Source organism: Prionailurus viverrinus, chromosome X, assembly GCF_022837055.1.
Source record: "Prionailurus viverrinus isolate Anna chromosome X, UM_Priviv_1.0, whole genome shotgun sequence".
Taxonomy (NCBI): domain Eukaryota; kingdom Metazoa; phylum Chordata; class Mammalia; order Carnivora; family Felidae; genus Prionailurus; species Prionailurus viverrinus.
Genome location: NC_062579.1, coordinates 1,361,431 through 1,376,082, shown reverse-complemented (window position 1 = coordinate 1,376,082; position 14,652 = coordinate 1,361,431). Strand labels below are relative to the sequence as shown.

The window sequence follows — 14,652 nt, the reverse complement described above, 5'->3', positions numbered from 1 at the left end:
TCAGAAGGAATCCAGTCCCATGACAGACCAGAGAGGCCAACGTTTCCCGTTTCAAAATTTAAACCCCGCAGAATTCTCTGCTCCACGTGTCTGTCTGTCGAGGAAAGGAGGGCGTTTCACTTGAGCACAGGGCTAGTTGAGACTTTCACGGGCCCATAAAGGAAAAACGTATTAAATAGGTTTTCAGATAATGACATGAGGGGCACCTGGGTGGCTCGGTCAGTTGAGCATCCGATTCTTGGTTTTGGCTCAGGTCATGATCTCACGGTTTGTGGGTTCAAGCCTCGCATCGGGCTCTGTGCTGACAGTGCAGAGTCGGCCCGGGATTCCCTGTCTCTGTCTGTCTGTCTGTCTGTCTCTCTCTCTCGTCTTCCTCCTCCCTGCTTGTGCTCTCTCTCAAAAATAACTAAACATTAAAAAAAAAGAAGATAATGGCATGTTACACAAGAACCTAAAATATGTGAACACACCGAGATTCTATTTCACCACCGTGTTGCTACACGTGTGCACATGACCTCCAACCCCAAGTGTTTATCTTTTTCTTTCTGATTTTAAAAGAAATTAAGGCACTTTTCGTGCTCTCCCTGAAAAGGCCTGAGGCAGTGTGCGTGATGGCTAACTAGTCCTGGAGGTGAGGGGCTACCATACTCCTCACCCATCTCTGTATTTCTGAGCCCTTCCCTGAGGCTTTGGGACACGACCAATATTTGTTGAATTGAAACCTGTATCCGCCATTGCTTAGCATAGTAAAGCCCTCCGCGTACCCGTTGAATCGAGTCACACAGGAAAATAGAGCCATACGACACATTTCTTTCAAGGAGAGTTTTATTTTAAGTTTGCATGGGCATTAGAACAAGGTTCTCAGAACCCTTTACCAGATGCCATCGCTTTACAGGTGGCATTCTTCAGGGGCAGACCTGACACCGGACCCACATCTTTGCTCTCCTCTGTGCGTCCTTCAGGGCAACCTAATGTCTGTTTCCCTTCTGGAATCCTTCACGACGTAGGGTGGGATTCTGGTTCTCACACGGTGTCACTGACCTTGGAAAACGATGCCTGTCTACACGTTACTGTTTGCTTAGCTTGGCATGTCTATGAAATGCTACGAATGTAGTGATTTTGTTGCGGAAGAATTTGTTGAAACCTTCAAAACCCAGGAAGGTTTGGACATACAAACCTTATGGTACGTAATACCACTGAGATTCTTTGAAAACAAGTAGGCTTGTACAGCTTTGTAAAACCAACAAACACAAAACCAGGTCGTAAAGAAGGCCTGCTTGGTGTTCCCTGAACAAAAGAATTCAAATTTCCTGCCGTACATCCCAAGCAAAACTTTCAGATGGCAAGTGGTCTGAAATCTAAGAATCGCCGTTATTATGACTAAACCTGATTTTCAAATACCCTGATTCGTAATGGTGATTTAACTTATTTTGAGGCAAATATGTGGCAGCTCATTTTATTTCTAGAGGTATATGTATCCTTCATTTGCTGCTAACATTGTACAGGCTGAACAACTCTGTACATAAATGTGTATCCACATAATCTGTAAAAGTGCTTTAAATTACTCCATCCTCCAACATACATGCCCACACCATCAAGCGCTGTCTAAAAGTCCACTTGCATGGAGCGTGTTAAACTTTGAATAAACGTGATCAGCTGAAAACCTAAGTTCCTAACAGAGGTTTTAAGTCGTTTCTGCCTGGTAACATCAGCAATAATCCTAACATGTTATTAACATGCTAGTGCATTCTTTAATGGTTCCTAAAGTAATACGACAGGTTTTTGGCAATTTCTGGAGTGTGAAATCCACACGAGAAGTTGAGAATGCTGTTTGCTCTCCAACTTTCCACCACTCAACTGGGGAGAGGAGGAAAACTCACTTGCAGGTTTGAAGGGAAAGAAAACAAACATCAAAATCTAAAATCACAGATGTCAAGAGGAACTAGGACACTGTTGCTGATCTTGGAGGTGATTGATGGGGGACGAGTAGAGAGAAGTGTAGCCCAGTGTGGGAACGTGGACAGAGCACACATTCTTTCCACTCAGCCACGCAGGCTCCAGACTTTCCATGTGGCTGTCCTCTCCTGGAACTGAGCCAACATGAGGCCAGCAGACGGTGCTGAGACCCGTTCACAAAAGACATGACTGGGTAGCCACAGGGACAGCAGCTCCTGTCCACGGACCAGGAAAGGAATCCACCCGATACGGTTGGAGAACGCATACTGTCTGAACAAGTGATGTAAGCCTTGTCCACCCGGGTGCACGTTCCTCAGTGGGGGCTCACGCTCAGGAACCTTCTCCAGCTGAGCCACTGTCCGTCCATCGCCTGTGTGGCCTCGTGATGCCTTCTCCCATAATTATCGATGTCGGAAGAAACAGAATTAGAACAAAGTTGTACGTCTCACTGAGGACTGGAGGCATAGGGATTTCGTAGCCGTAGGACGCGAGAACACAAAACAAAAGGGCTTACATTAACTCCTCTGGTCTCACCAGTAAATCCGGCAACCACGAAACACATCACAGCATCACGTGTGGATCATGGATTGCTTACGAATGCTTTGCCCGCAAATCATCCACGTGCCATGCCAATAATTCTGCATCACGTTGGGACAGATTCCTTTCACTACAGCCCCCCCACCCTACCCTGAGGTAGCCTTTATTTCTGAATTTCCATTCACCGAAGAATCAGTAAAACCCAAATATAATACTATAAGTTATAAAACGGAAATCCCTTCGGGAGAGATTCGTTTTGGGATTACTGCTCCTGAAGGAAGGATTTCCCACAAAGTCTGTTGAACGATACACATCCACCTGTGAGCCTCTCCTGCTTTTACTTCAAAAGTGATCAGCTTCTAGCTTCCTAGTGTAAGTATCTCAGGTTTCTCAAGGAAAGAAATGAACTGTGAGTATGTAAGTACATCTATCGTGAATAGCATTTGATATGTGTTCTAAATAATACCGATAATAATTGCCTTCCACGAGCCCAACTGCAACTTAGCGTGATGTACTTCATGGCCCTTTGCTCATTGTAAGTTGCATATGTGAAGGCTTACTAATTGCTTTTTCAGTGTTATCCCCTTGTTTTGGGGGCTACGGGAATCATGGCGGCCAACGCACCAGAGCGCGAGGCTCCCACAGGGCTGGGGCTGCCCAGTGTCACCCCGGACGTACAGCTAGTGGCTTGCTCTCCTGGCCTGTTTTTCTCGGTCACACTGGCAAGACAGGCCTGACGGTGAGCAACACATCTGAAGCCACGGCTTCCAGACAATGTTGCCCAGTGACAACTGATTGGGGACCGCCTTCAGGGTCTTGGTGTGACGGTCTACTGCCTGCTGCATGGTGTCGAGGACCTCCTGGAACCGGGGCTCGGTTGCTGGCGTCACTGGGTTTCTCTCTGTGGGGTCTCTGGAAATATCAAACAGCAACGGTGGCTGATGGTAGCTGACAGAATGCCCGTGGCAGAAACACACGTGTGTGGAAAAGCAGCCGTTGGCGCCCTCGGGGCTGAACTTGGGCGTGAAGAAGAAGGCCTTCCAGATGGACGAGCCTGTGGTGTACAAGGACAGAGGTTGGTGTGGTGGGGGAAGCATCTGTATTCATTTCACCACGAATGGGAACGTGCACAGAAACTATGCTGCCAGCATGAGAAGCCTCAGTCAGGGATGAAACGGACCTGTTTCGATTCCTTACCCTGACGGCTCGAAAGAACGAATGCCATGGCCAGAAAGACGAATAAGAAAGCAAACACACGCGTGAAGGTGCAACTGGCGAGAAAAAGGTAACATTAAGAGAATGACAGCTTCTATGAGGCCAATGGACATGGGACCATGGCATTTTCTTCCTACTGAGAAACATCTCTCTCCCTCTCTCTTTCTTTCTCCCAATCTCTCCTTCTCTATCTCCCTCCTCTTCCTTTTTCCCAATCCCTAATTCCTTAGGCGATGCTGTGCAGGCAGGAGAAGAAAAAAGCCTATTAATTGAGCTGAGAACTCGGCCAGGACCATCACTTTGGTCTAATAAACTTTACCGTGCGGAACTGTGCAGCCGGCCCTCAATAAACACACACTGACCAACAGAGGACAAGCTCCCAGCCCTGCCACCTCTTGCCCTCTGACGTTTTCAACCCGCAGCCTGTATTTCTGTTTAAAACAGGACCTTCCGGAAGAGGTAGCCTCACTGCTAACATGGACATGAGAGAAAAGTGCTTGCGCACACACATGCACATGCGTGGTTTTTTTTTTTAATTGCTCACAGCAAATGCTTATTCATGAGTGAAGCCAAGAAGAATTCATAAATGCATTTTAATGCCTTCCTGATAAAACAGTAACATTCCATCTTTGCAATCTTGAAAGGAATACAGGAAGATACTACAAAGGCTTTCAATACAGAGAAAGACAGATACCATATGGTTTCACTCTTATGTGGATCCTGAGAAACTTAACAGAAACCCATGGGGGAAGGGAAGAAAAACAAAAGAGGTTAGAATGGGAGAGAGCCAAAGCATAAGAGACTGTTAAAAACTGAGAACAAACTGAGGGTTGATGGGAGGTGGGAGGGAGGGGAGGGAGGGTGGGTGATGGGTATTGAGGAGGGCACCTTTTGGGAGGAGACTGGGTGTTGTATGGAAACGAATTTGACAATAAATTTCATATATGAAACACACACACACACACACACACACACACACAAATAAAGGAACATTTGGGTGTTGGCCATTAAAAAAAATAAAATAAAATTATGGCCTCCCCAAGGTAAAAATAAATAAATAAATAAATAAATAAATAAATAAATAAACACTAACAAGCAAACAAAGAAAAAACCCACTGAGTTAAATGAATTGAAAGTTGTGTGTGCCAAGGTGGAACATACTTGCTAACAGTGACAGACCCACTTAATGAATATCTGCTAAGGTATAGATTTATGCACAACAAAATTCTGTGTTTGACAGTTTTTTACTAGTCTGCATTTCAAGTTTGTACAAAAAGCTAACAATTTTTCTTGGTCGGCCATTCTTCCCAAATACGTTTAATCAGTGATAAGAACAACAAAAAGAATTCATTCTATGCCTCACCCTTTATAGTTTTCTGTATGCTTTTTTCTGTGTTTGAAATAAAGTTGCTCTTTGGGGGAAAAAAATAAAGGCTTTCATGTGTATATCTATCATAACCAGGTAATCAGAACACACGCACATGCACACGCACACACAGCACCTACTTTAGTCTTATGCTATACCAACGTTTCAGAGAGGCCATCTAGAAAGTCTACTGGATAGCTAAGTAAATAGCGTCCAAGGTTTAAAGATGGGGGGAGTAGGGAAGAAAGAGATGGACGTGGTAAGCAGCACATATTTCAAAGCCCACTTTTAAGCACAGGACATTATGAATATTAAAAAAAAAAGGATGCAGGGGTGGGGGAAGGCAATTCAGCATTTTCTGCAAGAGCACTGGGCAACATTCAACACATTAGGAGGCTGTGCTTGGGCCCACCCACAGGTGTCACAAACAACCCGAACCACGTTCAGACCTCAGTTAACATTTCATTTTCTCCTTTCTGAGAAAACCTAAGCATATCAAATCAAGAATTAAATGAGCCTGGGGGGCCAGGCTGGGTGGCTCAGTCAGTTAAAGTGTCCGACTCTCGATTTCGGCTCAGGTCACGATCTCACGGTTCGTGGGTTTGAGTCCTGTGTTGGGCTGTGTGTGGAGCCTTCTTGGGATTCTCTCTTGCTCTCTCTCTCTCTCTCTCTCTCTCTCTCTCTCTCTGTCCCCCCCTGCTCATGCCCTCTCTCTCAAAAATAAATAAACTTTAAAAAATCCAAATTAGGAGAATTCATTGACCCCACGGTAGGATGGTTAGAGTAGGATGGCTACACAGTTTAAAAATTTAAGTTCTTTCGAAATGAAGTCGTGTTCCATCATACCCCCAGAGACTGCCTTTTTAAGGGAAGAAACCTGGTTTACAAATAGTTATGAAAGACTTGTCTGTTTATTCTGAGGAGCTGAGTGCTCATCAAACGTCTTCTGACAGGGCCGTGAAAAGAAAGAGCTTTCCGCGCGTGAAGAAGGGAGCAGATAGGGGCGCCTGGGTGGCTCAGTCGGTTGAGCGTCCGACTTCGGCTCAGGTCATGATCTCGCTGTCCGTGAGTTCAAGCCCCGCATCAGGCTCTGTGCTGACAGCTCAGAGCCTGGAGCCTGCTTCGGATTCTGTGTCTCCCTCTCTCTCTGACCCTCCCCCATTCATGCTCTGTCTCTCTCTGTCTCAAAAATAAATAAACATTAAAAAAATATTAAAAAAAAAAAAAAGAAGGGAGCAGATAAAGACAGAATCAGCAGGTACTGACCAACTGGAATCAGGCCCAGGACGAGATCGTCTTGTTTTCCATGATCACTACGGTGTTTTTATGTGGCCCCTCCCCCGCCAGAGAGCCAGAGACATTCCCACTGTGAAGGGCAGACCTCTTGATTAATTCTGTTTCACAATTTGCACGTATCGTCGCAACGGTGACTTTTAGGCATTTACTGACCCACCGATCCAAACACAGAATAAACCAACAGAATGAACTGAAAACAACTGTCCCGAGTGTCCGCATCATCCGCAAGCAACCCCTGCCCTCAGGTAAGCAGGTGCAAGGGAAGGGGAGCCTCTCTGCGGTCTGGAGGAGGGGGAGACCTGGCAACCACAGGGCAAGCGATGTGTGTGTGCTCTAAGGGAATCCGCTCAGAGAGTTGCTCCACACGAGGATACCTCCAGCTTTGGCCTCGTTCTTGCTGCAGGAGGCAGCAGACCACACCTGTGTCAAACCACAGGTGCTCAGCACACCTGCCTTTTAAAGGCCGAGTCAGGCAGACAGGCACACACGGGAGGCTGCAGACCGTTTGTGAGCATCCTTACGCTCTGGCGGAGTTCTGAAACTCACATGGGTTTCCTTAACATTCTCTACATCAACTCCTCTTTTCCCCCGGTCCTCTGAAGCGTGACAGATTTTCTCTAGAAGCCTTTTCGGCGGCACCAGCAGCAGCCGCTTAGAAGGCATCCTGGGTCGGGGTCGGCGGGGCCACGAGTGTTTGGAGACAGAGGTGTGGCGGGAAGCGCCCTGCTATTGCTACGAATGCAGCAGATGCGGGGAGGGTGTTTCCAATCTGACATTCGAGCCGCGTCTCGCTGTGTTTAACGCCCCGAGACAAGGCGGGCTCCTGGAACAAATTCATTTTAAGGGCCCCTATTTCCCACTTGCTTTTGAGAGCTGCGCACACGGATTCCATCATTACTGCCTTCGGTCACGCCGGCCCAGACGCTAACTGCAAAACTGACTCAAAGGCTGCTCAGGAAATCTCAGGCGTCCTCGCCCGGGAGCAGTGGGGGATGGCTACCGAGCTCGGACAGGTGTAGAATTAAGAATTAATTGTTCTGATTTTTTGCTTGTTTGGTATGCCGTACGGAATACGTGCCTTTTTATTTTGTAACCTGGAGTTTAAAACTTTTTGTAAAAAGACAGACGGCTTATTCTCTGTACTGTTTCTTTGGACCATGTTGCATTTGCTCAACTCAGAGCAGTGGGATTGCATATGATTGCACATAAGCTTACAAGACAGAGATGCCTTTCTGTTATTCACCAGGAACCTGGGAATCGATACCTTCAGAGCTGTCTTTTCAATGGAAAAGAGCGAATCCCGGGCATGTGATACAATAGGAAGCACATCATGTCACGTTATATTGCTAACTGCTGTATTTTGTCCTGTCTTCCAAAATCATTTTGATAGCGTACTTCATGCTGGATTTCTCCATATGCTAGAAAAATGTTGTGGTGTTTTAAATATGTTTTTTTTCTATCGTTAAGAGTCCACTATCCCCTGAGGAAAGATTGATTTTTCTCACCTTGTAACACATAAATATTTTGACCACAGCAGGGTCTCAAGTCATTTATATCAGAGGTCCCATGACCCAGAGCACCAATTACTAAGTTCTATAGCGAGAACACATGGCAATTCAGTGGGACATTCTCCAGTTACATTCAGAAGGTGCTTAATTCTGCATTAACGGAGGCCAATCTGCTTTCCACGTGCATCTCACTTGACATTAGTATGTTGGTGACGTGCCTTACTTATGTTAGAGTGCTCCCACTAGATGTTTCTCTGGTGCAGGGGCCAGCATCCTGTGTAGACACCCTCTGTTCTGCGTTCAGAAGCGTTTCCCAGGTGCGCCTGGCTGGCTCAGTCAGTACAGCATGTGATTCTTGATCTTGGGGTCCTGAGTTTGAGCCCCACTCCGGGCGGACAGCGTACTTTAAGTAGAAGTGTTTCCTGGTTCTGTGGCTTGTGTAGTAGGATTTGCTTTAGTTCCCCCATCCTTTTTCTTGACATTTGCACACAAGACTGGGCTTCCAGCCCTAGCTCCGCGGTATCCCAGCTGTGTGATGCCGGCCATGGCTGTGAACCTCTCCGTGTCCACATCTCCCTTTCTGTAAGCTTACGAAAGTACTAGTCCCTGCCTCCTGGCCTTGCTTTGCGGGTTAAGAACCTGTTCCTGTGCATAAGCTCTGAGAACACAGCCGGGTTTGTAGTCAAGACCACATATGAGTGAGCTGTGAATATACACTGGCAGCCAGTCTGTGAGAACCACCCTGGATTCTGTCCGCTCTTAACATCCGTTCACTGCAATACATGTCTTAAGACACTTTTTCCCCCACTGAGGATCCCTAAAGAGATCCTCCTGACCCCAAGGCTCCCTCCTACCTGTTCACTGTAGCCTAGACCCTAAATGACTCAGCACTGGAGTAATGGATTACAGGTCTGCCTGCTTCCTGCAGCTGTCTGCACCGGAACTCCACACGAAAATAGGACAACCAACGAGGAAGCAGCTGAGGTCAGGGGCTACTAGTGTCTGCCTCAAATCCAGGCAGGATTTAGAGCAATCCTACTTCCCCTGACTGATGGCTGACGGTCAGAACACAAAACACCCCCCTCGACTAAGCCTCCGGGGTACGGACAAACAAAAAATTGGGGAACGGAAAAATAAACCCCAGTACTAAATGAGTACACCATACAGGCTATGCCTTCCTCCCTGCTCTTGGCCGCTGTACGTTGAAATCCTCCCCATCCTTCAAGGCTCTACAACAATTCCTTCTCCATGGGCCTGTCTGAATCCCAGCCGGATGTCATCAGCGCGTCTCTGTCCCTCTCACCTGTTCTCACTGCACATGCGCCAGCCGTGGACACACTCCATGTCTCTCGCTGCATTCTTCACTCTCTGAAATCAACAGCTGTATTTCCCCCATCTCTTACGTGCCCAGCACCTAGCACCTTTCATGGAAGGGACGACCAGTCACCTGTGTTGGGTAAATTAACTGATGAGATGATGATCTGAGCAGGACTGAGAGGGGGAGGAAGCCAACTGCCATCACGAAAGCTGGCGTGGGCAGAGAGAAGGCCCAGCACATTCTACCGTCCCTCCTGGGAACATCCTGCTAGACATCATGCAGTGCCTAGGAGAGCCGCGAGCACGACACAGAACCAGACAGATATGTGAGTGATGCAGATACCCTGTATCTTGGTAACAGACACTGAGCAGTCCTAAGGAAAGAGCATGGCAAACACTAGTCACCTGAGCCTTCCGGAAAGTCCACCGAGGGACAGGAGAACAGCTGAGAGGGTGGGAGTCAGGTGTGGAGCCAGTGAGGGACGACCAGAGCCAACGCCCCCGAAGATGGCTACACGCAGGGAAAAAGATGGCATGGGGGAATCCCAGAAACGGTCCACACTTGGAGGCGTGGAGATGGCCAGATGGTTCAGAGAATCGTCTTAGGTCAACCCATTCCCATGCACGGGGGGGCAGACCCTACAAGCAGACGGTGTTGGCCACGAATCCAACTTTGCTGTCAGCTGTGTTACTGTGTGCCAGCCATGTGGCTTCCTACACTTGTGTCTCCCCAGCTATAAATGAGAGAAATTCCTGAAGAGACACAGCTCCCCATCTCTCAGTCTCCTGCACACAGAAAGTGCTACCTGGGCGCGTGGGCACCACAATGAACCCTCCACTTCCCAGCCTCCTTGGAAGCCAGGTGTGGACAGGTGACCAACTTCTGGCCAGTGGATTTACTTTGGAGCCTCTCCACATCTTGCTTGGGAGAAGACTGACCTGCACCCTTTCCCTCTCATCTTTCCCACCCATTCCTCCTTCCCGCTGCCCCTCGGGGGACCCTATCATCATTCACCACAAAGACGAAGCTGTTGCATTCTCCAGATGGTGGTGGAGAACGTGGAGTTTGCATCCTGAGACGGCATAGACCACCCGCCTCTGCTCGTCGCTCGTGAGATGGACAGAGGGACTTCCCTCCGATGTACATTACTGTTCCTTTTTCTTTCCTGTTCCAGACAAATCTGACACTAGTGTCATCAAAATCTCTTAATTATAAGGATTAGAAGAAGTATCCAACACAAAGCGTGTAGCACAGTGTCGAACAGCAGGAGGTAAGGACGAGATGCCAGGGTATATGGTTAGGAAGTACATTTTCATTAAAAAATATTTTTTAATGTTTGTTACTTATTTTTGAGAGAGAGAGAGAGAGATAGAGTGTGAGCAGGGGAGAAGCAGAGAGAGAGGGGGAGACACAGAATCTGAAGCAGGCACCAGGCTCTGAGCTGTGAGCACAGAGCCCGACATGGGGCTCGAATTCACGGACCGTGAGATCACGACCCGAGCCGAAGTCGGTCGCTGAACCGACTGAGCCACCCAGGCACCCCAGGAAGAATGTTCTCAAAAGACAGATCATGGCCACAGACACACAAAGGTGACAAATTGCAAGAATAAAAGATTAACAGGGGACAAAGTATATAACCACCTACAAAACACTTCTGTATAGAAGACGCACAGCCAAGGAAGACACAAATAGTTGATACACAGGATGTGCCTTGCTTAGGACTAACATGTCCCTGCCGCAAATACCAGGTGCGACAACAGACAGAACCAAATCAGGACCAACTTCTAGACATGAGCAGGCATACCCAGAGAACTGAGATTCGCCTCGTGCTCAAGTCAGAGAAAAGGGATGCAGGAAACTATAGACGATAAAATAGCAGAAGCCTGTATGCAGGGCGCAAAGGGCAGCAGACAGGATGTCTGGTTAAGATGAGAACAAGCCAGGTTCTGAGCTGAGACCCAAGAATGCGTTTGAACATTCTAAACGTTGTGTTTTGGTATTCAAGAAAGAAGATGTAATGTGGACTTATTCCGTCTCCATAAGGAAGTAAGTCTGCATTGTGACAAATTAACCAAAGTCACAGCTGGCACGTTTTTCATCCACGGTATTCATGAAATCTAAGGTCAGGCATACGAAACCTTTAGAAGAAAAGTGGATGTCTTTCTAAAGATTTTATTTTTAAGTGATGTCTGCACCCAACACGGGGCTCAAACTCACAACCCCGAGATCAAGAGTCACACGCTCTACCAACTGAGCCAGCCAGGCGCCTCTGGACGTCTGTTTTAAAAACTGCCCAATACTGTCTAATATAAGGTAATATAAAGTGCCGTGTCAAAGTACACGTTTAATGGACTACGTTGAAGAAAATGAAATCCATTTATGAGGTTTTTTTTTTTTTCCCTCCCCATTAAAGGAAACGAACGGCCGGAATGTTCAGCCCGTTCCTGAGAGTCTGAGTGCTAATGAGGTAAAATAAATGAAATAAAACTCTCACGGTTTCAGGAAAGCCTTCTCCATCCTCTTACATCACTTGTTCTCCCCAGTCGCCAAAGCAGAGTCCGTGCCTCCCGGGATGCGTCGGCCTGAGCCGTCAGGACTGTGCATTCGCGTCCTGTCCCTCCTGGTGCCCAGAGCTCGTGCGATGTGGCGTTTAGGGGAGGCATTCACAGAGGAAAAGGAACCCCTGAGGCCTAAATATCTCCCTGCAATGGTAGCAGTGTATCTATCCACTTGCACCAGGACTCCTGGTCGAGTGCGAGGAAGTTAGTTCAACTACACACATGTCTGCTCGGCAAAATACTGCCACCCACGTCCCACGGTGTCAACCCTTAATCCTTCCTTCCTGACCCTTCGGATCCCATTGCCGACAATCAGACAAGGAAGGGGGTCCCACGGAATGACTAACAAAGACGAAAGCCGAGCACATCTTTGTTGCACTGGGTAACCGTCAACCCACGAGACACAAGCAGCCGCATGTAGAATATTCTCTCTTTTCTTAGGTGTACTTTAGAGACAAAATGCATTTCTCAACCGTGTGAAAACTTTAGGCAGTCAGCAAAGCAAGCATTTGGCTTTACTCACCGTAGTGATGCTATTTTCATTTTAAACTTTATCTCTTGCACAGGCACGCTGAACAGAAAGGAGTTAACAAAATCTGCATATTCATTACAGAAATTATAATAATAAACAAGATGACATAACGGAAAAAAAATAAAGCTTCCCGATCTATTTTGAAAAGAAGGCACTTTTTATTTATTTTTACTTATTTTTTTACATTTATTTATTTTTGAGAGACAGAGCACTAGTGGGGGAGGGGCAGAGAGAAAGAAAGAGAAAGAGAGAGAGAGAAAGGGAGGGAGAGGCAGAAGCCAAAGCAGGCTCCGGGCTCTGAGCTGTCAGCACAGAGCCCGACACGGGGCTCGAACTCACGACCCGCAAGATCATGACCTGAGCTGAAGTCGGACGCTCAACCGACTGAGCCACCCAGGCATCACAAAGAAGGCACCTTTTAAAAAGTGGGATACAAACACATGATTTTAGAGTGAGTTCTGTTATCCTACAGTGTTTTGTTGCAATTTCTTTATAAGATGCCTTTTTTTTTTTTCAATCACAGACAAAAAGTTTCAAACAAACTTGAACTGAAAGGTAGCTCGTGGGGCACTTGCGTGGCTCAGTCGGTTAAGTGTCCGACTCTTGATCTCAGCTCAGGTCCTGATCTCATGGTTCATGAGATAGAGCCCTGTGTTGGGCTCTGGGCTGAGACCACAGACCCTGCTCGGGCTTTTCTCTCCCCCTCTCTCTCCTCCCCTTAAGCTTGCACTCTCTCTCTCTCTCTCAAAATGAAAACAAACAAAAAAAAAACAATAGCCAGATTTGTGAGGCCCTTTTTGCTCAGCCTCAGGATGACCACATCCCATGCATTTCTCTGTCATCATGAACTGGGTGTTCAGCCATTAACATGGAGTTTGAATGCTATATTCTTAAGCTTGCAAATCTGTGACAGAACGCTTCAGCCAAGGATCTCCTGCTTTCTGAGATAAATTTTATCCATAAAATCAAGCTGCCATTACACTGAATTTTTAATTCACGTCGATTCACATGCCCCAATTTAAAGCCAAGGCTTTTAATACACGTTGCACAGTATATTTTAATTCAAAATTCCCATTTTAAAGAAAGAAAAGCTAGGCATGTGATAATAATGCTTTTGTGAGTTCTTTTACAATGTAATGGGAGTAATGATATTAGCTCATGATTAAATTATGTCGTTCAACTTGCTGAGACAACTAAATTACAGAATTATTATAATTATGGAATTAGTGAATTATAGAGTAGACATTGCGTGTTAACAGTTGAAAGGGATTTGTGTTTCAAAGGGGTGGAAATGGAATTCTAGCTCTCAGTGGGAAGCTGTGAGAGAGGAAGAAAGCCCGGGTCTGCTGTGCCCACCAATTCCCCGAGTGTAAATACCCCCAGCGCGGCTGAGCTCACGTTAGCAACAGTTTAACAGCACGTGGGGAAGGTTCCCGACCTACCAGGAGCTGGCTCCAGCATGGGCCTGCTGTGACTAAATCCTGATCCTACATTTCTCTTTTCTTCTCTAAAAAGTCTTCTGAGCTCAGGCTGCAACCCTCTTTTCTTTTTCTTTTAATTAAAAAAAATTATTTATTAGAGAGAGAGAGAGAGAGAGAGAGAGAGAGAGAGAAAGGGAGACACGGAATCTGAAGCAGGCTCTAGTTACATACAGTTCCCTCTGCATAGTTGTCTCAACCTGGTGCAGAATGAGGTCAAGGGGACGGGTTTTTTTAATTGCTTAAATGTTTATTTATTTTTGAGACAGAGAGAGAGAGAGAGAGAGAGAGAGAGAGAGAGAGCAAGGGGGGGGGGGCAGAGAGAGAGAGGGGGACACAGAACCCGAAGCAGGCTCCAGGCTCTGAGCTGTCAGTACAGAGCCCGAGTGGGGCTCAAACCCACGAACTGTGAGATCATGCCCTGAGCCCAAGTTGGACGCTCAGCCGACTGAGCCCCCCAGGCAGCCCTGCAACCCTCTTTTCTTTAAGTATTACATACCTTGTCCCACCACAGAGTACGGCAATCACTGACAATGTCCCACCAAAGAGATCCGAGCTGATGGAAGCTGATGGAAGCTGATGGAAGCTGACCCACCCAGCTAGCACCAGTTGCCTTTGTTTCCTGTAGTTGACAGGTAACTGCGTGGGGGTGACAGTCCCACCTTCCTCTCGCACCTCCACCACCGCGGCCTGTGACAGAGCCAGCCACACAGCCTGGTGTCAGGCAGGGAATCTGGTCTGTTTTGCTCACTGGCAGATACAATTCTAGCACACTGGATGCCACACAGTAGGTGCTGAAACATACCGGCAGGAGAAACACATGAACTACTGAGTAGAGCCCCACAAAGCCGAGTGTGACAGTGCCTGACCACAACCGTCGTTACTGAG

At 47.1% G+C, this 14,652-nt stretch overlaps 1 protein-coding gene across 4 annotated transcripts in view; it reads right to left on the bottom strand.

Annotated features, from left to right (window-relative positions):
• Nucleotides 1-817: 817 nt before the first annotated feature.
• Nucleotides 818-14,652, bottom strand: part of STS (steroid sulfatase) — a 160,224-nt gene continuing 146,389 nt past the window's right edge. For all 4 annotated transcript variants that reach the window (XM_047843541.1, XM_047843542.1, XM_047843544.1 and 1 more), the window contains exon 11: nt 818-3,547. In XM_047843541.1, the coding sequence (XP_047699497.1) occupies nt 3,174-3,547 (374 nt within the window). In that variant the 3' untranslated portion in view covers nt 818-3,173. The remainder of the gene's footprint in view (nt 3,548-14,652) is intronic.